This window comes from Copadichromis virginalis, linkage group LG12, assembly GCF_057382275.1.
Source record: "Copadichromis virginalis isolate Kocher_CV1m ecotype Utaka linkage group LG12, C_Virginalis_male_GT1.1, whole genome shotgun sequence".
In the NCBI taxonomy this organism is placed as follows: Eukaryota; Metazoa; Chordata; class Actinopteri; order Cichliformes; family Cichlidae; genus Copadichromis; species Copadichromis virginalis.
This window is the reverse complement of record NC_140629.1, coordinates 16,812,387-16,834,734: the sequence shown is the minus strand read 5'-3', so window position 1 is coordinate 16,834,734 and position 22,348 is coordinate 16,812,387. Positions and strand designations below refer to the sequence as shown.

General features: G+C 41.3%; 1 protein-coding gene across 6 annotated transcripts; it reads right to left on the bottom strand.

Annotated features, from left to right (window-relative positions):
• Positions 1-762: 762 nt before the first annotated feature.
• On the bottom strand, positions 763-20,976 carry sorbs3 (sorbin and SH3 domain containing 3). Of its 6 annotated transcripts, none has more exons than XM_085475017.1 (21): positions 20,834-20,976; positions 13,039-13,111; positions 12,146-12,334; positions 11,887-11,959; positions 11,424-11,557; positions 11,248-11,311; positions 10,430-10,468; positions 10,255-10,342; positions 9,102-9,210; positions 7,440-7,493; positions 7,185-7,292; positions 6,532-6,587; positions 5,264-5,334; positions 4,630-4,691; positions 4,447-4,493; positions 4,220-4,334; positions 4,012-4,137; positions 3,313-3,864; positions 3,085-3,179; positions 2,876-2,982; positions 763-1,824 (listed from the first exon to the last, which is right to left on the bottom strand). In XM_085475017.1, the coding sequence occupies exons 2-21, from the start codon at positions 13,048-13,050 to the stop codon at positions 1,805-1,807; spliced, it is 2,121 nt and encodes a 706-aa protein (XP_085331143.1). In that variant the 5' UTR covers positions 13,051-13,111; positions 20,834-20,976; the 3' UTR covers positions 763-1,804. The 6 variants fall into 6 exon arrangements, with proteins under 6 accessions (XP_085331143.1, XP_085331145.1, XP_085331141.1 ...); XM_085475019.1 differs by having other exon boundaries at positions 763-2,358; positions 3,763-3,864; XM_085475015.1 differs by having other exon boundaries at positions 763-2,358; positions 4,630-4,688; positions 20,834-20,973.
• Positions 20,977-22,348: the final 1,372 nt, after the last annotated feature.

The following is a 22,348-nucleotide window of genomic DNA, read 5'->3' as shown; positions in this document are numbered from 1 at the left end:
AATAAAATCTGAGGAAACTGGACAGGTGGCAGCCTAAAAAAACCACTACAGCAGATGAACAGTATCTGTAAGTCATGTTAGAAATAAGGAAAAAACCAAGTGAAGATCTGACACGGTGAGATGTATTTGGCACTTCAGTTGATCCATCTGCTGTGCACTGAAGACTCATCAGAAATAGTCTCAGTGGATAAGTGGCTGTCAAGAAGCTATTCTTAATGGAAACGGGGGGGTGGAGGACTGATTACACAAGAACTGGACTGAAAATCATTTGCAACAGGTGTTATGGAGTTATGAATCCAAATTGGAAGTTTCTGGTTCTACGGCCATCTGTAAAACATAGTGGAGGCTCTGTCATAGTTCGTGACTGCATTCCAGCCAGTTGTGTTGGAAATCTTGTTAAAATTAATACAATGATGTATTTGGAAATATGCAGACAGATTTTGATCCACCATACACTAGCATATGGAAAGCATCTGATTGGCAGCAGCTTCATGTTTTAGCATGACATTGATGCCAAACACAGCTCATTGCAGTGAACCTATTTCTGCTTTTCTGCTAGCAAAATAAAGAAATGAGGGCTGGATAAAGACTTTTGCACAACACTTTATGGTACCAACAAAGAACTACTGTACCCAGTCTACAACTCAGACATCGTTAAAAAGGATATAATATTTTTTGACAAACACAATTCAAACATACCTGCAGAAATATAGCAGGTAAAACACAAGAGAAACAACACAAGAGAAACAACACAACTACCAATCAATTTGTCAGTAGGATATCATTCCATTTATTTAGCTTATTTAATACATTTAATATGTTTAATATCTGTTCATTTCACGTGGGCTTGTTCACTTCCTGCTGCACATATGGAGAAAGATAACCATGTATGTGTTTGTGTTATTGGTTCATTAAAACCTGCATAAACATTTAAAAACACAGTCCCGGTCACCTTATATGTAATCTAGTTTAGCTATTCTAATAATATCTAATAATATTACTGTTCCACAAAATTAACACATGAACAAAAGCTTCTTTCATTATCACTCTGTAATGTTTAATAGATTTATTTTAAAAATTGCGTACCATACATATGCAATATATTTTTTTAAAAACAAATATATATTATGCTTTCCATTTGATAACAGGTTACAGTCTGTACAATCATCTTTTGTGTGTGCTAAATATACATTTTTTTTACAGTGAAATCATGAATGTATCTTATAAAATTGCAAAATAACTTTAGAATAAAGATGTTTTAGTTAGGATTACAAACTCTGAGGTTGGATGGGCACAAATATATGTGATTTTCTGAATACTGTTATCAAAATTACCCCCATAAGCTGGGAAAACACTGTAGAAGCAGTAGTAGAACAATGTAGCAAGAATAAAGTGAGCTGGGAATGTGCAGGTTAACACAGGCGTGTGAATAAAGGTTAGCTTTGGCACATTCAGAATAAATTCAGATACCTTAAAAGATCATTCAGCCAATCGCTGTGAAGCCATCGTCTAGTCTTGACTTACAGACACAGCTCATCTTGTACATTCAATTTCAAAGCAAATACTTCTCTTACAGCATCAAACACATTCCATCTCTTTACTTTCAAATTTTCCGTTTAACTTTGTTTCTTATAAATGAGAAATACCATCCATTATACAATCAATAACTTGCTTAGGCGACCAATACATGCATTTTATACTTTTCAGCATTAATAGGTTGATATGTCTGAGCCCTCACTGCACTTTACTTTGAGCACCATTTACAGATTATCGTGTTGTTTCCTCAAAACTGCGTCGGGTCTGTTCAGAGATCTGAAAGAAAATCTGGGGAAAATATTTGAAGGAAATATTAATATTCCATGAAAGCTAGAAAAGGTTCTGGTCTTCACTGAAACTTCAGTGGTTTGTGATGGCACTGTGGTGATGAAAAGCTGAATGCAGTATCGTACTGTGAGGACCTCTGGAGAAACAGTGCTGTTCAGTGGGGAGAAATGCAAATGTCCTGCAGCTGCAAAGAGTCGCGGAACAATAGAATCCATTCTTTCAATCTGAAACAGTGTCATCTGCATTCATTCAATCTTCTGAAGTGATGTGCTTGAAAATATGCTCATTGAATCTCTGTGCAACACACATGGAAACATGCAGGGAGGTGAGGTGAGAAATCACATCATTTCCCTTTCAGATCATGAACATGCAGGCTGTACTAATCAACACTTGGGGAGTGTGGTGGATATTGGCACTAGTAGTTGGCCTCTAATGACCCCTGATGGATGTGGGCAAGCAGTAAGTGAGGAAGTCAAACCGGTGCCACGTAATTCCCAGGAAAAGTCCCAAAAGCACGAGTCCGTTCTGACGTACCTAGAAAGGGGGCAGAACATATGGTGTGTTCATGAAACAGAAACTGTGAATCTGTGGGATCTTCTGCTGTTTAACTGTGCCTGTTACATATGCAATACATCATTTTGTCCACTAGATGGGGCACTGACACTGCAGAATGTTTTGAAATTGCTAACAAAAAAGGATCCTCGTGTCTGCTTATGTACATTTTAACACTGTAGACATATCTGTAGTGATTCCCAGACAATCTAAATAAGGGTGACATGTCAAATGGCAAACTTGAATTAAAAGAATGTGTTTTTGTTTCCTGGTGACAAAAACTATTGTAGACGCTTGACTAGTTTGACAAGTATTACATTGTGAATACATGAATAAAGATATGCATTCAAGTTGTCGCCCAAAGCCAAAACATTCCTTTTCTTTCTTTTTTTTATTCCATCCATTTTTATATAAAGCCTTGCTTCAGTGTCTTGTTTCTACAATACACAGTATGATGCACTCAAAATAGCACTTATATATAAAGGTATAAACCACATACCTACAAACCAGCCATCATCACATTTCTCCACCACTTGTACAATGTCTCCTTCTCTGAGCTCCAACTCATCTGAATTCTGTGGTTTGTAGTTGTAAACAGCTTTATACCTAAAATTGAGAGCAAGCAGCCTTAACCACAAAGTCACCAAAGCTGCAACACTTGTTCTGTACTGTAACAATGTGAACAAACAAAAACATCTGATGACGTACGGTTGGTGTTGCACCATCAGTGAACCGGGGCTGTTTGGTGCTTGCGTTTGCGGCAGGGAGTTGGCATGTGGAGCAGCCTGATTAGGTATTGCACCCTAGGAAAAAACAAAAAACCTCATGTCATCATTATGAAATGGCAAATAATGAACAACATTCCTGTCAGCACAAACAATAACACTGTGGGTGTGTACAATGTGTCACTTTATCAGAAAGGCAGTGAGAGCAGACCTGCGAGTGGTCAGAGTATCGGGGAGTGTTCGCTGTGGGAGCTCCCGCTCTGTGTGCTGACGTTGATGAATGAGTGGAGGGTGAAATGGTTTTAACGGCGGCACTCTGGTTAGCTGAGGGTGTCCCAGCCCAGTGATTGTTGTGGTTGGTGGGTGAAACCGGTTTGGAAATGATGTGGTGCAAGCGATTAGCCATTTCTTTGGGCACGGGTGTCTGAGTGGGAGAGCGTGACTGTGAAGCTGGGCTGCCGAGCAGTGAAGGTGAAGACGGTTTCACGGGGGAGTGGTCAGGTTTGGGGCTCAGGGAAGTGTAGGTGAAAGGGGACAGCGGTGACCGTGGGGAAGGTGAGTGCAGTGGACGTCCTGGACTCTGGGGTCCAGGAGAGACTGGTGACATGGGTCCCGGTGAGTAGTCATCCATGGAGTATTTGGTGCGGGGCATCTTGTTGACCTGAACGTAATTGGCTGGGAAGATGCCGCTGCGACTTGTTCCTGGAATCCTGCCCTCCAACCACTGATCATCAACTCGCCTGGTTATGCTGATCACCTCACCCTAAAATAGAGAATCGAGGTTAAAAAAGCTTTAAATGGTGACATAAACAGTAAGAACTGATTCGGAAAACCTAAATGGAAATATGTTTTTGCTCTGTTTCTGCTCTAACCTTTAGTTCAAACAAGCGATGCATTATGAGCCACTTACTTTACGGAAAGAAAGTTCAACAGGTAGGTCCGCATTGAAGTTAAATAGAGCCACAGCTTCCCCATACTCCAGCACCTGCAGAGTGGGAGACTTTATAGGTGTCGGTTTTTCTGTAGGAGGCAAAACCTGTGAAAGACATTGGAGTTTTTAGCCAAATTCTTGCCATTATACATAATATCAGCACATCACAGAAGAAGAAGAAGTTTACCTCCACATATGTTGTGGGGAAAATACCAGCTCTTCCATGATGCTCTCCTTCAAACCAGTTGGCATCTACCTTCCTGTGGATGTAAACAATGTCGCCTTTCTGCAGTGGGAGCTCCCTGAAGGAAGAAAAAAAGATAGTAAGGAACGTCTCAGTTTCTGATACACCTATAACTTTAGATTCAGAGAAGAAATTACAACTTTATTATATCAGTTCCTTCTGTAACTTACTTGGGTGACTGAGCCTGGAAATCAAACTTGGCTCGTGCTGCTTTCATCTGGAGAAACAAATAGTGTTTTGGGAACAATGCAGTTGTCACATGCAAACAATCCAGCCTTCAAAATAAAATCAAAATGCAAATATATTTATTACGGTCTTCTTTTTTACGTAGCAATAAAGTGGTAGAAACATACCTTTTTCTCCTCTTTTTTAGGTGGGACCTCCATGGTTTCATTTGCAGGCGAAAGACGTTCTACTGTGGAGCAAAGTAGGGAAAGCAAGTGAAGTCTGATACATGCACTTCTTTGTTCCCTTGTTGTTTTTGAATGTGTTGCTGTGTAAAAGCAATTATAATCATAACAGCTACATGGGGTTAAAAGGGATTTTGAATTTCCAGGAAAAACAATTGGATAGCGCTAATCTTTAATCAGGTCTTCCGGGTTTCACTTCCTACTTTTAAGGGCTTCCTCCCCACCCATCCACAGCTGTTTCTTTATGAGGAAAAAAAAACTACAAAGACTTTCTGTGGTAACTTGTTAGCTTCAGCTAACAAGTAAAATAGCAGGAGACAACGTTAGCAATGAAAGACAGCCATGAGACTAACAGCAAATATTAGATTACTCAGGGCTTTCATCAACTACATGCGGATTGATTAAATGAGAGGCCTGTTCTCTAAAAGCACATGTGTCTTTGAGTGAGAGTGGATTAACGAATGAGGAAAAGCTGACTGTTATCAACTTAAGGAGAGTTTTGTAATAAATCACTATCGACGACATTGCAGAGATGCTGGGAAGGCCTCAGTGTGCATGTGTGTTGCTCCGTGTTTACCATATGTGGGCACAGAGGGTGATGATGGGCCAACAAAGTGATGGACAGGCTGCTTTGATGCTGATGAATTGCTGAAAAAGTGGAGAACATAGTGACCTTGATTTAAATCTGAAAAGTTTATGTCTCTTTTCAGTTCTAATATCAAACATTTAGAAAAGGCACAAAGTTAAAGCTGGGAGTGTGAGTGTGTATGAGTGTGAGAGAGTGTGTGAGTTTCCTGCACATTTCCTGTATATAACTGAAAGGCTGGAAGGGCTTGCAGACTCCTTGACTTGAAAATCTGCTTCCAGTAAAGTATGAGGCTTTAGTTGTCTTTACAGCCCCTATACACCATTCATTAATCCCAATCCTGAGTGTTTGCATTTGAATTTGCATTTGGGTTGGGAATGAATCCGAAACCCGAAAGATTCCAGCTTGGATTCCTCATGAGCTGATTTGCATATGCAGACAGCACAGTTCTTGTATCTTAGTGGTTGCAGCTGGACTCGCACAGCTAAACAAAGTGTCCAGATAACAGGAAGCAGTGAGGAGCTGACAGAGTTTCCCTGCTGTGTGTTTTAAATTTCCTATGTCCTAAGCCAAATCCCCTGAGACTGAAAAAGTTCACAACCAATGAACTCAACTTAGCAAACAACAGAGAGAATCCTCCAAGAATGCATTACACACACGGGAAGAAATGTGGAATGTCGTCAGCTGTTTAAGGTAAATACTGTACTTGGACTTGTTCAATTAACAGAAAGTCACCTGAAAAACCAGCAGGTTCCATGCGAAGTTAATGGTTTTTCTGTCAAATCACAGTGCTGGTTTTCTTAATACAGCAGGAAGAAAGGAGCTGGTACTACTAAGAGATGACGCAATATTAAAGTGGATTAAGAGGCAGGGAGTTGCTCTCAGAGGAGGTCTGTTATGTAGTGACCCTGGATTTTCTATTAACCTGTCCTGCATATGCCACTATGATACAATGTGCACAGGAGATGAAAATCACTTTGAAAACTTTTAAACATTGCCACAAAATAAGAATTCCTCAAACAACCTGAAATGCATACAGACAGAGGTAGAAATGATCTAAATTACTTAAAAACTACGGATAATAATACGTGGTTATGCCAGTTAATATGGGTACATATAAAGTAAGGAAAAATAGAGAATCGCTCGTAAGAAAGCAAAAAAGATATAATTTAAATCCAGCTGCATATCATACAGAGTAATCATTATTACATCCCTTACTCTGTCTACATATTATAAGTGTAACAATGCCAGTGACTGACCTGTAACTAGTAGCGCCACTCTTTGGAGCAGTTACTGGATCCCTCCCTCTAGCCTCCTGCAAGCAGAGTGAACAGTAAACACAGTTATTTTCCCCTAAAGCCTTCTGTATCTCACAGCTCAGAGGAAATCTCACAACAACTCAGACAAAGTCGAGGTGCTGACCACTCCCAAAGGAGCAAGAATTCCCCTGGGTCCTATCCTCCTTAGGCTACAAGCAGCACCTCTCATGATCTGTCTGAGCCGCCTGTGATTTCAGTTAAATTGCAGACTATGAGGCTGATTCAATCACACAGGAATCAGGAAAAAGCATGACAATTCTTGGCTGTGATACTGCAAGGAGAGTTCAGAAGAAAATAATCAAAGAGTACTGAAGAATTTGATTTTGTAATTCTTTTTCAGCAGGCAGGTCTACATTCGCTGTGGAGGAACTTGCAAGCAGGCGATTTACAAAGCAGACTGATCCGAATGCAAAGGCAGACAGGCAGACTATATCATCCAGGTCGCATAGGAAAACATGTCAGATAAGGAAGCAGAGGGATCTCACTGGCGCACAGCCTTCATTGGAAGTGTAGGGAAGTGGCAATTCTACTAAATTGGTGGTGTCGGGGGGTGGGATGCTTCAGCAGAGAGAGTCAGGAGGGGGGCTCAGTACCTCACCCCAGCCTCGATGCTGCTTCTTCTGGGAAAGTCTCCGCTCCAGGCCTTGAATATCCGAGTCCAGCTCAGCCTCAAATCGACTCAGCTCAGACACCAGACTGGCCTGAGTCCGAACAGTTATGGAGGTGGAATAGCAGGATTAAAACACTAATACAGAGTCTGAAGTTTGGAGCTGATGATGTCCCCTGTTACGCATTTTAAACAGATGACATCTTAGAACAGAGAAATAAATACTGTAAAAGAAGCTCACCTCTATTGAAGGAGACTTGGGTTTCTCTTGTAGCTTCTGTGCATATAGATGTGACTATGGACAAAAAAACAAAAAAGAAAACAATTGAAATGAAATGATATTAATGAATAGAGCCTTACTGATACTGGAATACCAATATTGATATTTGGTGATTTAAAAATCCAATATTCCAATAACAGTTATTTTTTTCTGTCACACACACCAAGCATAAACAGATTTCCCTATAATATGTAATTATTTATTTAGTCGTTCTGCTCTGCCAGGATCAGCTTGTCGGTGTTTGTGCCGTTAGAACAAGTAGGAGCGCCCTCCAGTGGACAAACTATGCAACATCAACACTTGTAACGTGGCTGACGGGCGTTTCACCCAGCATTTCTTTACTTTTTAAATGTTCATTTACAGGCTGTTATAAATGCCAACACTAATAAACCGACAAACCACTAATATCAGCTGATAATATCGGCCCCAGATAAATCGATTGGGCTCTAGCTATATAGACGCCCCATGTAATTCCCAGAGATGTCTCAGTTCTGTGGTTGCTTAGTTGTAAAATATTTCACTAATTTATATTGTTCTTTATTGGATTTTGAGGCCCAGGTTGTGTACAATCTAACACTTGTAGCTTCTTCAGAAATAGGCTGGCTGCCAAGAGACATAAATCTGCATTTTTGGTTTAACTAGCACAGAAATCCCTCTTTTAATGCCTCTTTGCCTTCATCCCTGATTCTATGAAACATTACTTTAAAAGGCTCTGCTGGTATGAAACACAGACTAATGCTCTATTTTTTTGTAGCACCTTGGCTTAATATGTCCTTCTGAATGCCAAGTCCTCCCCTCCTTTTGGGGGGGCGGTCATCCTCACTACAGTCACAAACTGTAATGTCACTGTGAAGCAGCACAACACCTGATATGGTCTGTGAGCTGGTTTTGTAAATACTATCCAGGGGATTCAACATTGGCCAGTGTCATAAAGAGGAAATGAAATAAGTCTCCATGCTGTGAGCCATTATACACCACAAGAGGTTAGGACCATAATACGCATCACAAGACCCCACAGCTCCGGTGGGGGAGTGGAAACAAAGATTTCTTTTCTTCACAAGTGTAGACACAAGGCACAATATGCACCAGATCTGGGACATTGTTGCAAGACGCATTCAAAATAGAAACTCTAAAGAGACACCGGTCTAGTACTCACTGCACACTCAGTTACAATGGCTCTTAGTTCAGAGCGTCAGCCTCACCAGCCTGTAAATCACTGACTTAAGGTGTAAAACCCCTCAAGGCTCAACATAAATACATAGGTAGTGTCTTTTTTTGACTGAAAAGATAAATGAATGAATGCTGGGAGCCTACTGGATCCTCTGAATAAAAGGAGTGAGTACATCTGGTGGTAAGTGGTAGGTACCGTACACTGACCACACTCTCAAGTTATTTAAACACCTCACGTGAGAAGATGGAATACAAAGACTTAGACTGTAATCCTTACAGAAAAGGTAAGCAACCTCTTCTTGAGCTCTGCACTGGGAAAACAGTGCAAGACTGTAGAAAGAATGCGATTCGTAAGAACAAACAACAACCTGGAGCTTAGAGAATCAGGAAGGAACATTTTTAATGCAGGAATCAGAGCCTGCTTTTAAACTATGAGAGCATGTGAGTTTGTACCTGACTGTGGCTTTCTGAGGTGGTGCTCTTTCCAGGCTCAAAGTCGAATATGCTCTTTGGTTGAGCGTGCTGCTTTCCTGGGTCTGACAGTCTATCTACATCCTCGCTCCTGAAATATAACACCCACACCCACACACACACAGACGCACACCATGGACAGCAGTTTAATGGTGACTTCATTGTAAGCGCCTGTAACAACAAATCCAAACTTGTCCGTCCCACACATTTTTTCCCATACGCTCTTGGCTTTGTAGTTTTTGATGGTACAGCTATTCACATAAGACATCAGCAGCAGTCTGTATCTCATGTGAAAATTGCTGTAAATGAGTATTTATTAATTAAGATATAAACAAATACTAATTTATAAATAAGTATATGGAACTTAGATGTGCTTCATGCAATAAAAATATGTTAAAACTGATCTGATCTAAAACTTTAACCTGTTATAGATCTGGATGTGGTGCAGAAGCACAGTAACATTAATCTCAAGCATAAGTTCAAAATGAGAATTTGACTTTTTTTTTATACACATTTTTTCCATTTCCTGTCAGCATAATGTGAAGCCCCTCTATGAAAGCTCTTTTCCGCCACTTAAAAACATTTCTTTTTTGCTATCCATAAGTCTCAAAAATTTGAAAAGTTTTTCATCTCTATAGCTAATTTCTTTCCAACTTCATAGGTAGGAATGAGCACTTTAGTGGATTGCCTGCTTTCAGAAAAAGGTGGATGGCAATAAGCCATCTACTGCTCATCATTACTCGGACGGTCTGAGTCAGTTTACTTGACCTCTTGACCTGTTTGCAGTGTTTGTGCCTTTTTAGAACATTTTAAGTGAACGCATCTGGCATAATGTGACTTTCTGTGTGGTTGATTGTAACAATGTTGAGTTCTGGAAATGAGTGCATTTCTAGTATTATTGTATTTAATTGTTAACACTAATCAGCAAGCACCTGTGTTGGATATCCTGCTTTCGACCCTCTTCTGTCTAAGTTCATACTCTTAGGTCTAAAACATCCATCTTACACTGAATATAAAAGCTTGATTAAATTTCTCAAAGTTGCAAACGTTTGTTATTCTCGGTGCTCCTGTCTTTTTTCATGTTGGGATATGAAAAGTCATCCCGTGACCACAAAGGAGTTATCTCAAATCTCACCAGTCTGGTAGAGCTCCATGAGGTGTTAGTCTGAAGAGGTTCTTGTCTGCTTCATTACCTTCTTCTGTGTTGGCAGACAACTGCATCCCTGCAGATCAGTGCACATCAGCCTTAAGTAAAAACTGATTACATAACCGAACAAGTCAACAATGTGGAATTTGGGGAATTTCCTTACTTTCAGCTGACCACTTCTCTGAAGGCTCCAGCTCAGGTTCTGGTGAACAAGGAAATTATTTCTTAGACTAAGTGATTAGGAATGTCACACCAACATATTTCTTTTATGTGCTTGTTTAAGGATTACTTGCAGCTCACTTGCAGTGTTTTGTTGTTCTTTACTAATTTAAGACTTATAAGTAAATGTTTCACACATAAAAAGTAGATCTCATTTAAATTAAAGCAACTAAACATTGTACTAGTGTACTAAAGAGTCCATTATGTGCTGTATATGTTCTGTACATAAAGCTTTAATCTACACAAGCAGCTGTCCAATTATAGAAGTGGAAGGCTTTAATAGAAAAGAGTCAATAAGCATAAAGTAAAGGATGCAGATGTTCCAGTGTTTTCATTCTTAAACTATATCTCATGCGTTGAGATACGGATGAGATACTGATAGCTGGGACTCAGTGGTTTCATTTTGTAATACTGTTAGATAAAGCAAAGCACCTGCTTGTCTAAACCAAAATACTTGCAAGGATCCACTCGAGTGCTGTGAGGGAACTTTTTACTGTGCGCACAGGGAATGTTTTTCTATTATGAAACCTTTAATAGACTGCAAATAACCAGCCTGATCTAGGAGGGGCTGAGATAAGAAGCTGGATTATTGTCAAAGCTAATAAACAGAACAGACACAAGACCTTAGGGCTCTTTCATCATGCCTTTTTCTGCCCCCGCAGTAATCTGTTTGCTGGATCACCTCAGCAGTACCTGACACGGACACCGAGAGGAATTCACACTGGAGCTGGGTATGTGAGGGAGAGGGGGGAGTGTCCTTACCTTCTGGCTTCTTGTGAATCTGCCTGAACATGCTCTTGTACCAGTCTTTGGGTTTGTTCACACTCTGGTATTGAAAGAAAGAGGAGGCGCAGAAAGTCAAAGGATTTGGCTAAAAACAACAACACTTCTTATGTAACTAGCATTGTAGAATTAAAGCAGTGCTAGCTCTGGCTTACTGATCTTGAAGCAATGGGCATCCCAGTCTCATCCACTGGGCCAATTCCTGAGAACTTGATGAGCCTTTCCTCCCTGGTGGGGCCCGTGCTGCGTGGTAACGTGGCAGAACCCCGAAGGCCGTTGGACAGTCCGCCTAAGTTGTCACAGTAACAACATTTCCTTTATTGTGCTGTTTCACTTAATTACACAGGAATTTGTCTGCTTATAAATCCTCCTACATCATATGAAACCCATAGATCAAGTTAAGGGTATTACACACCGGCTGATTTTTCAACCAAATTTAACATTTTATTCTTCACCTGCTTTCATTTATTACCATATAAATCACAGTGACTTGATTCATCTTTGTTTTCAGCACATGTGGTAACTCTTTTTCTTGTTATTCACATTTTAAATCCTTCCAGGTTACAAATTCTTCCCTTTTCAAACTACAACTTCTTTACTTTAATTTTGTAATCTTACTATTTGACTGCGAGGGTCCATAGTATGATCCAAAGCTGAGAGTTGCTGGGCTCCCCCCATTTAGTTCTGACACCTTGAAAAGGACAGAGATGTAGAAATCAGCCCTGTGCCAAACGTCAGAGCGTTATGTAGCTCAAACCTGCAGGAGTGATGATTTCGAAACATTGATGTATATATAGCGTGTGATGCTTTGTTTTTCCACAAGGAGGAGCACTTGCATCCTGAATACCGCTCCCTCAGCCTCAGCATTGTTAGATACCTTCATTTCTCCAGACGGCAGCCTTGCAGAATGGAAGGGGCTCAGGGGAGGAGTGGGTAGTCCAGGAGAGATGATCACTTTGAGGGTCAGATCCGGAGAAGTTATTAGTTGCTGATCTGAAGAAACTCCAGGTTTCCCGGAGTAGATTATCCGGGTGCCATCTGGATCAGCAACCACTTCCACGCTTTGCTAAAACAGAGAGGAAATGAAAAATATGGATGAACGAAAACAGTGTGTGAACTTTGCTCCTGTCATGTTCTCCTATTGACGCTGAGTAAACAGCACTCGCTTATATAAGGTCATGTGAACTTGTTGGCGGTCAAGCTATTCTCTAGAGAATAACTGGCCTGAGCAGAAGAGCTTCTGATGAAAAGACCCCAAATTTATTTAAAGCACCAGCAGCGGAAAAGTCGTATTGCACCCACTTTGTCGTCTCTCTTGCTCCAGCTGCAGAAAGGCAGCACTGAAACAGGAGAGGGTCATTATGAGCCCATTAACTCCCCATTCACCAGGTCTCCCTGTTCTTGAGCCGGGGGTGGAGTCAGGGCAGAGAGGTTGGGAAGGGGTCGAGGATGTCAACCAAAACTCCAGCAGTGGCAGCAATTGTCTTACGGTCTCCATAGTGATACCCCAGACCATGCTGGATCCTCTGTTCCAACCCTGTTTATCAGGTGCTTTGGTCCTTCATCCTAGGGGTCATGGGAAATCCCCTTTGCCTCATGGTTGAACTCTTATCTGCACCAATGGCATGGTGACTGTGACACTACACTGGACTGATCTGCGTCACACTAATGAGTGTTTCTCCCGCCTGTTCATATTTGCTTATTCAAGACAGCTGCATTTGCTAAACAGTTGAAAATGTCAATATTTAGCATAGCTGCAATTGACTTTACCTGCGACTGCATTAGATCTGTTGTGGTTCTTGTGTGACAGATATCAAGTTCTTGTGCACGGCATCAAAAGCATCTGCAGAGACACAAATTCATAAAAAAATCAATAAGAAAGTAAAGCTTTAAAATTCTCTGGAGTACAAAGTATAGTAATTGTATCCGGATTAAAATGGAATTAAAGGAGAAAATAGCATAACACAGGAATACTTAAAGTACAAGTACATTAAACCTGTACTTTAGTAAAGTACTTCCTAAATTGTGTTCCTACTTATCCTATCCATGCTCTCAACTCATCCTTGTGTTGTAAGAGTAACAGTATTTTTGTCCAATGACAAATGCCCCCTCCTGACACGCCCCTGACAGCACCTATCCAGCTGCCTTCTTTTTATTCAAATGTGACTTTTAATGTTTCTGTGTAAGGTAAAGTGTTAAATAAGAAGTAACGTTAAATTCTGATTCATCTTCACAGAAATGGCTCATAACAACAGTTCTGCTGTATGCCAAAAATTGTGATTTCTTTCTTTTAAAAACTAACTTTAAATAGATTTGGTTTTCATATCCTTCATGGATCATATTTCTGTTTTTGCTAGAAGTGTCCCATCAGTGTATCAGTGAGAATCCATAGATCGAAGGATATTATTGTTTACTTTTTTATTTCAGGTGATGTCCCCCAATTATCTCCTTGTTGGTCATGTCTTGTGTGGTGTAGCACAAAGCTCCCCAGTCATAAGTTCATATTTTACATCTAGGCAGACTGTCCAGCTGTTCCATTATCCCATCCCACTAGCTTTCCAAAAAGGGAAAATGAACGTCACCCACTTTTTCCCACTACTAAGGAAAAACCCACCCAAACACAATGAGTGTGACTCACACGTCTGCCTCACTCTTCCCAGTGTCGTAATAAGCTGGACTTGAAGCAGCTAGATGATGGGAAAGGGCCAGCTACTGAAAGCAGACACCAGTTTCAAATCAGCTGCACCTCAGACTAACAGATTGTGCCTGCTGTCTCAACATCAGAGGCAGGCTGAGAATAAGAGGAAGGCTATTTCTGCTCCTGAATGAGACAGACTCCTATAGAGATTAAATGGTCCGCATCATGTACGTATGCATACCACACCTTCTCTTCAGCACTAATTCCTGAAACCCAAACTATTACAAAGGCAGTTTGAAAACCGCCCCCTACACCCATGAAAACACAGAAAATAGTAGTAACTTTTGAAGGAAACAATAAGGCTAATTTAAGGATAGTTTGCAGTCCAAAGCTATGTCTTTGAAGCATGCCAAGAAAGTCGTGACCAAGCACAAACCAGGCTACTACAGGCTGAAAGCTGCCCAGCACAATTTGCACTAATGAGTTTTCCATGTGTCGTTTGCAGCTGAACATTAGTCTATAATCATTGTGGTAAAGACCAAGAAATATAAGCACTCTGCGTCTCTGTGCACAAGGGAAAGAGACAGCACAGAGTCCGTGCTCTGATATAGCAAATGTTCCCGTTTCCAGACAACAATGTCACTCATTTGAGTCATCATCCCTCAATTACCCCAGTTACATAACACAAAATAGATGGGAACCCGAGGTTTGTGCCTTCAACAATACCATTAATGCTCAAGCATGACCGATGACCTATCATTGCCCAAAGCAATCACAACAAAATTATTATCCATCCTACGGCAGGAAACACTGCAAACAAGCTCCGTACATGAAGTCTCATTTACAGCGTGTTTGACACGCTGCTCTGTGTTTACATCTGGTCTCCCTGGCTCTATAAAGCCTCTCACTGTAAGGGGCTGTGCCACTGATGAATAATAGATGAGTAATTTTCAGCAGAACTTGGGAAGACGAAACAGTTTTCCTGTCACTGCTGCCATTTCAGTTTCCACATAAAGTAGTCAGTGACAGCTGCATTTTGTCATATGTCTTTGTAGTCTCCTTAAGATAGCTCAGCATTATCTCTTCTAGCCTCCAAATATCTGCAAACATCAAAGAATTCCCCGAAGACGTTACACTCTTACAGTTGTAACTCATTTTAAAGAGTACTTGTTGTTGCCAAATTCTCTAATAATTAGGCCAGTGTAGCTACTTTTGGCTGCTTCCTTATTCACAAGGGGTCATAACAGCAGGCAACTCTGCATGTTTTATTTGGTAGGGCTTTACTCTGGATACCCTTGCTGACACAGCCCCTAAAGGCGTTTGTGTCTCCTTAAGGGATCAAACCAGCTCAGTGTATGTACCTATCCCTGTTAGCCAAAGGCTCAGGCTTCAGACTGCATTTTCTCATTCACACTTTCATGTGAATGAGAGTGGTTATCTTTAACATGGTCTTGAGGCATACAGCTCTGGCTGTCAGTATAGCAGCAAACTAACTTTCAAGGGTGGCCTCAAAGGGAGGGTGGCTCTGAACCGTTGGGTGGGTACACTTAAATGGCCAGTATAACACAAATATGGAATATTCTGAACTGAATCAAGCAGTGCTATACTAGTAGAGAGGCATAATAAGGTCTCCCTCTGTTCAGAAGCCTAAGAGCTAAAATATCCTACTTCAGCGAAGTAGCTTCCTGATGAGTAAGCTCATGTCATAATAGTGACTCTCATTCCTCTGGAGAGCAAAATCCAACCCAGTAATTCTCCAGCACTGCATGCATTCCCTGTTTGACAGCACCAAACACAATCCTACCTAATAAGGAAAACTCTGAGTTGATATGTAGCAAGAAAACCGCTGTTCAGATGTCTGGCTACATTTAATCTGAACGCCCAGTTCATTCTTATGTAATTACTGAGACACAACATAGGAGGCTGCTACAAGCTTTCAAAGGCAGACCTGTGATGCTGTCATGGTGAAATTGCATCAGTGCCATAGCAGACGTATTTACAAGTAAAGCCCCCTGCTAGGTGAGAGGTCCTTTATCACCCCTAGATCAGGTTGGGGGTGGAAGAAAAACAGAGCCATAAAAGGCCCATGTGCACTTGAGATGAAAGGAGGATGCCCCGCTCTAGACATGATTTCACAACACCAGAATTTTATACTTCCAGCTTGCTGAAAATACTTCTTATTTTCTCTTGCTTTCCATTCAGTAAAGAAGAGGGTAACTGAGGACAGGCTGAATTAGAATCGGGGGATTTTCATATGAAATTCTCTGAATCAATCCCAAGGACACTCATCCGGTGTCTCAAAGAATTGAGCCACATATTCGATTGAAAAAACTGACGTCAACTTAGTTTTATCAGCAATATCAAATTAAACATTTGTATCACAATTAACTTTAAAAAGTGACTTTAGTGAAGCTGTAAGATTACTTCTCCTTTTAGTCCAAAGGGAGTTGATGACAAACCAAGCTATTATCAGAAGTTGTTGAGGCAGAGCAGAACCAGTCAGCAGCTACGAGGTCAGTGAACTTCACCACACCCCTGTGATTCCTCTGAGTCACAAAAGGAGGTTTCCACAGCTGTTAATAACATTTCTAATATAGTAGCAGTTTTGCAGACTACAAAAAAAATGTAAACCCATTTCAAAGATCACATAGCTCTCACTAATCACACCAGCTGATGGCAAGAAGTCAACCTTTTCCTAAATCTCTCTATCTTCCATAGAGAGCTGCAGCCAGGTCTTTTTGCGAACACTCTGACCTATGATGACCTCCATCTGCACTGCACAAAGAGAGAGCACGTCCTATATTGTTCTCAGTGGGAGCAAGTCTGTCAAGGTGGCCGCACATACTCTGATGAATAACTGCGGCAGTGCTGACCCATGAACTTGTGCGATTGCGACTGGGAAAGTCGTGATTTGATGGTTGTTTTGTTTTTTTGCAAATTAGGAAAGATGGTCTTAAAAGAAAGCAAAACAGTGCCATGTGAATTGATCACCATTTATGAGCCCCCAAGTCTTTTGTGCAGCACGGTAAGCAGAAGCAAAAGAGTTAATCATTTACTCCTTAAGAGTGAACTGCTGCAAAGAGTCTGATTAAAAGTTCTAAAAGCTGTGTAAGAAAACCGGCTACAACGTGTCGACTTAAACACTCTTAGAATGCCATAAAATCCTTAAAATGTGCAAAAAGATTCTAATCATGTATAGGAGTGTGGATATTGTTTTAACCTGCTCTGAAGGGTAAAGTCTTATCACCTCATCTGCACATACACAGTGTTACTGCTGCCCAGTAAATTACATAAGAGCGCCGTAAAAACCAACAGAATGCTGCCTTAAAAAGTGGTGAGATGGTAATTACAAGCACATTTGTCGAGTAAATAAAACAGGCTTTTATTTCCAAACACATAAAGTGAGTCACTCTGCAGCTATGCGAGAGGTCAGCTCTGCGAGGTCGATGGCACAACATTGCTTCCCGTGTGCAGCATCGCAGATGTGCCGACGCAGCCCATACAAGGTCCTGCGGCCGCAAGTTTATGATATGCAGTTATTGAGGGGATACACACATTTATCAGGAGGGAAGTATTTCACCTCCTTGTATGGTGCTCGTCCAGTCTGAGCAGCAGGAGGAGTCTGTGTACTTCTTGTCAATGGAGAGGCGATGCGTTCCCAGGAGAAGCCCAAAGGCAGTAAATCACAGCCAGAGTAGGTTCCGTTTTATCAGATTTGCTCTTACAAAAAAAAAGCATGCTTCACATCATTTAAAGTGATTCCTTATTTGAGCTTGTGTTCGATACACCAGACAAAGCATGAGAAAATACAAAGCTCAGAGCAGAGTAACTGCAGAAAAATGTCACAAATCCTCATGCCTGTCATCTTGCATCTTCAAAGCTGAGTGCAGCCAGTGGTTATGAGTGCTGGCAGCTAGACCCTCAGTAATATTACAAAGGGAGTCAAAGCCAACTGTGGAAATTACCCCGACAGTGATGCCTGGACGGTCCTGGGGCCATTAGGCCTGATATCTGCTGCAAGATGGGAAAGTAATCCTGACAGAACTAATTATTTCCTCTCAGCTCACCTGACAGTTGCCAGTGTACACTTACCCACTGGGCAAAGCAACAAGGGATGACATGTTGGGAAACACTATCCCCAATGCCAGGTCTCTCTCTCTCTGCTATACGCACAGCCAGAGCTCTCTCTTACTCTCCCTCTCTCCCTCAGTGCTCCAGCTGTGACTCCAGCTGCTCTCTTCTCCACTTGCTCAGATGCAAGTGGAGCCCACTCCTGTTGTCCGTATCAACACTAACTACATGAGTTAACATGCTTTAAGACACTGTAAACCTCAACATTAATCCTGTAGAGCAGCACGTAATCCCTGAGCAGTCAGACAGGTTACTCAACCTTAAACAAAACACAGTTTTAAAACTTACACATATTTCCAGACAGCCACAATGCTTAAGGTCAATCCCTGCATTTGGTTTTCATATATTTGTGCTCCCATTTGGTGTACTTACCCACTCACACCTCTTTCTGTCTGCATGAGCTGTGCATGAAAACCACACTTGCAGACCTTCCCTCCACTTTCTCTGACTCATGAAACTAGCCAGGACACACAATCTCTCTCTCTCTCTCTCTTTTCCAGTCCTCTCTCTCCCTGCCTCCACTGAAGACTTCTCCGGTTGACAGGCATTGCCATAGCAACCCATTTTGACCCCCCCATATTCAAAAAGTGCCCCCCTCGTACTTGACTTGTCAGTTTGGGGCACCTCCTTCAGTGAAGCAGCTCTATTGTTGTCATAAGGTGATATTTCACAGCACAGGGTTAACCAAAGGAGAACCAAAATAGTTCATCACCTCCACCTCCCAGACACTACCCAGTGACTCCATCATGTCCCCTCCTAACTTTATCTATCCCATGGCTTCCTCTCCTTTTGTGTGTCTGTGTGTGTGTGTGTTATGTGAACGTGTGTGTGTACACAGTCCAGGTCTTTGGCTAGCCAAAGGCATGAAGGGAGAATAAGAGCTCTTTCTGTTCCTGTAGCTCTGGAAGTGTTTCAGAGTCATTACTCTACGCCACATAGGCAACCACTGACAGCACAAGTCCTGCTGACTTTTCTCCCATGATCGCACACAATAGCGATACTTTATTGGATGTGAAGATAAAAATGAAACAACAAGAGACTGAAATATGTTTTGCCCTTTTAAAGGCAAATTAGAAGGGGATCAGTCAAACAGGAACAAACACATTCTTAAATCCCGCTGTCTTTCACACCCACACACACACATAAACACACAGTTCTTGCCCAAATGAAACCAGGATTTCCAGTTTGCCCACAGTTCTCGCCAAAAAAGACAAACGGTGTAAAACCTGAAATCCAATGTGCTGACAGGCTGGCTTTGGCACATATTATGCAGCAGGAAGACTGATTTACAATGTCCGTGTTGCAGGTGAGTGATCCGATCACCTGCTGACAGATGCAATCCCTCCTTTTAAATCCATGTTTTATTCCAGCAATAAACTGAAAGCCAGCAGGACAAAGAAGGAAATTTATCAGAGCCTACCCAACAGTCTGCCCATTTGTTTAAAAGTGTATGTTTTTGTGCATGTGCTCGCCAGTTTCAACTTGAAATCGAAGCACTCAGCTCTTTCAATAATTCAGCGGTCTGGCTTGGTACACCAAAGCTCGGTGCAGATATCCACTTACTGAGCTTGTACGCTTCACAGGGTTGTTTTCGCCAACCAGTTGAGCTGCTGAACCTAAACGGACAGTGCAGGGCGATCTAGAGGAGCCTTCCTTCATAATCTGTGTCCTGCTGGCACAGACTTTAACCCTGCTGTGACCAAATCTGGTACTTTGTCACTCTGCCCCTAAACGAGGTAATCACGCAAGAGGCAATAGCAGGTTTGGCGCGGTGGTGCTCAGCACGTCTCTGAGTTAAAATCCTTGCTCAGTTTGTCTTACTCTCTTATTGCCAAGCAAACATGAAGGTTTACTCATTGTCAGCTCCATGTTTTTGTTTTTGTTTTATTTATTTTTTAACCAGATAATCACCATAGGAAGGATCACAGATGATCTTGTACTTCAGCCCTTCGTTGTTACTGATGAAATCAAGCAGACCTTTACCGCACAAGCTAATTAAAACAATGACAGCTAAAGATCTCAGGAAGTTAATCATCTAAAAACCTTAAAATACTTGGTGGCTACGGCCCAAGCCTTTTTTTTAAGCATCAACTTCTCTGTCCTCTGAGGAGACAGGAGACAGCAGATACTGTTGTAATCAAATGAAAGATGCTTAGAAAAACATTGCCACCATGATAGACAACTGATAAGGGACGACGGCCATACAACAGGTTATGCGCTGAGGTAGCCCATGTGGAATGTCACTGAGAACAAACAAAAATGCATCAGAGTTTATTTTAGCGGTAAACAACATTTTTTTTCTGAGCTGTACATGTCCCAGGACTCTGGATCACACTTTAAACATGTCTTGTATAGAAATAAATCCTTGCAGGTCTTAATGCCTGTTTCCAAAAGAGTGATAGAGTGCACTTCAAGCATGAAAACACTGAAATATCCACACATGTAAAGTCACCATAGTAGTCGGTGTGTGGATAAAGGTCAGATGATAACCATCTTTTGAACCACAGACAGCTGCTTAAGGTCACTTAAACACATTCTGAAAATAAACCCACAGCAGTAACAGACCAGTGAAAAAAATAATGCTTTGTGTTGTTTGTCAGTGCCAGTGATGAACTGAGTAGTGACGAGAAGAAGCAAATATCACATCTGTGCTAGAGTCTCAAATGAAAATTGAAGTCAAAACTGACAGAGGCTAAAAAAAACTTAAGTCTTCTTTCTGAGCGTTTAAATCCTTGTAGCTCTAACCTTTGCGCTCGTCACTGTGAGACGCCAAGGCACAAGTTGTACAGTACTTACAGGCTGTAGAGTGCAGGCTGAGCGGTGAAGTCTCTGCAGCACACAAGGAGAGAGAGGAAGTGAATGAAAAAGAAGGAGGGCACTACTGCTGCTGCTCTTTCTCTCAAACTCTCCCTCCCTCTTTCTCTTTGTAAAGCCAACAGGGTGTCTTTTATCTTCTGTGAATGATTCAGCCTGAGTCTGAATGTTTGACTGGGTGTCCATAGGCGTGCGCATGTAATATGTGTGTGTGTGCATGTTTCTTGTGTTTGTGTGAGCATGCTCTTTAACGCTCATCAGGGGAAAAGGGGCTTGGTAATAGTTTCCATCCACAGCTGGAAATAATAGAAATTCCCATACAGGCGCAGCAGAACCACCTTCCGGTGTTTGACAGCACATGCCAAGAAAGAGGATTTCTATAGCAATCTCAATAATAGGCCTTAGTGTTATAATGGCGTTGGTCTATTCACTGTCTTAAGCCTTTAGTGTGTGTCACATTCATATCAATCTAAAAAAGAGAAAAAGGACAGTCTTTAGCACTTTCTATGACATCCAGATAGCAGATAGGATCCAGGAAAGTGTATTTCTTTTTTTCTTTCACATGAACTCATACCCGCTAACAACCCCAAATATGCAAACACTTGCCCCAGACTAGGACACAAAGACTAATCCCAAAATAAGTGTCAGTTTTTCCATCCTCGGTATCAGGCCCTATGCAGCCACCCAATATGAGAAAGACTTTGTATTCAAGCTGTATTCTTGTAAAGTCCACAGTGTAATCATGAAGATCAGCTGCATTTCTGGACAAATGTTAAGCTTCTGTTAAGTTCTTGAGGGTTTTATCTGTTAGATTCTTTCACCCTGAGTCCAGAAGCAGCGCAGCCCTGCCATCCAAGATAAATATTTAACAGTCTGGCTGTGAGACCAGGAATCAAAGGTCGCACCTCTGTGAGTCTGCCCTTGTGTTAGAGACAAAAGACAAGCATGTTACCAAACAGCTGCACAGGGACCATTAATTATTCTTCTAGAACCAAGTTTTCAGGTTATTATTCACAGAGGAAAAACTCATTTTTGATTAATAAAGTTCATCTCTGAAACACCAGACACACTAGTACAAGTTTGCAAGCTATTTTTTCCATCAGTGGTCAAATGATGTATGCCCTCTTCTCTGTTGGATCCTCTTTGCAGTCTGAAAAGCAACACCCCAAAATGTCACTGTGACAGACTTTGCATTGGAAAGCACCTTAACATGAAAGATAGTACCACACTGTCCCTCTGTGGCTCTGAGGGGAACTGTTGGGTCTATTACAGGATTCGTCGTACACTGTAAAAAAGATCCGTATATTTAACAGTGAAAGACAGTAAAAATACGACAGGAAAAAACTGTTAACTATAAAACAGTTTAAAACTGTTGATTTGATGTGAAATTGCCGTAAATAAAGAAATGTGGAAAAACTGTAAATGTACATTTTTTCTCTGAAAAAAATACATAAACCTACTGTAAATCACTCTTGCATAGTTTTTTTAACAGAAGAT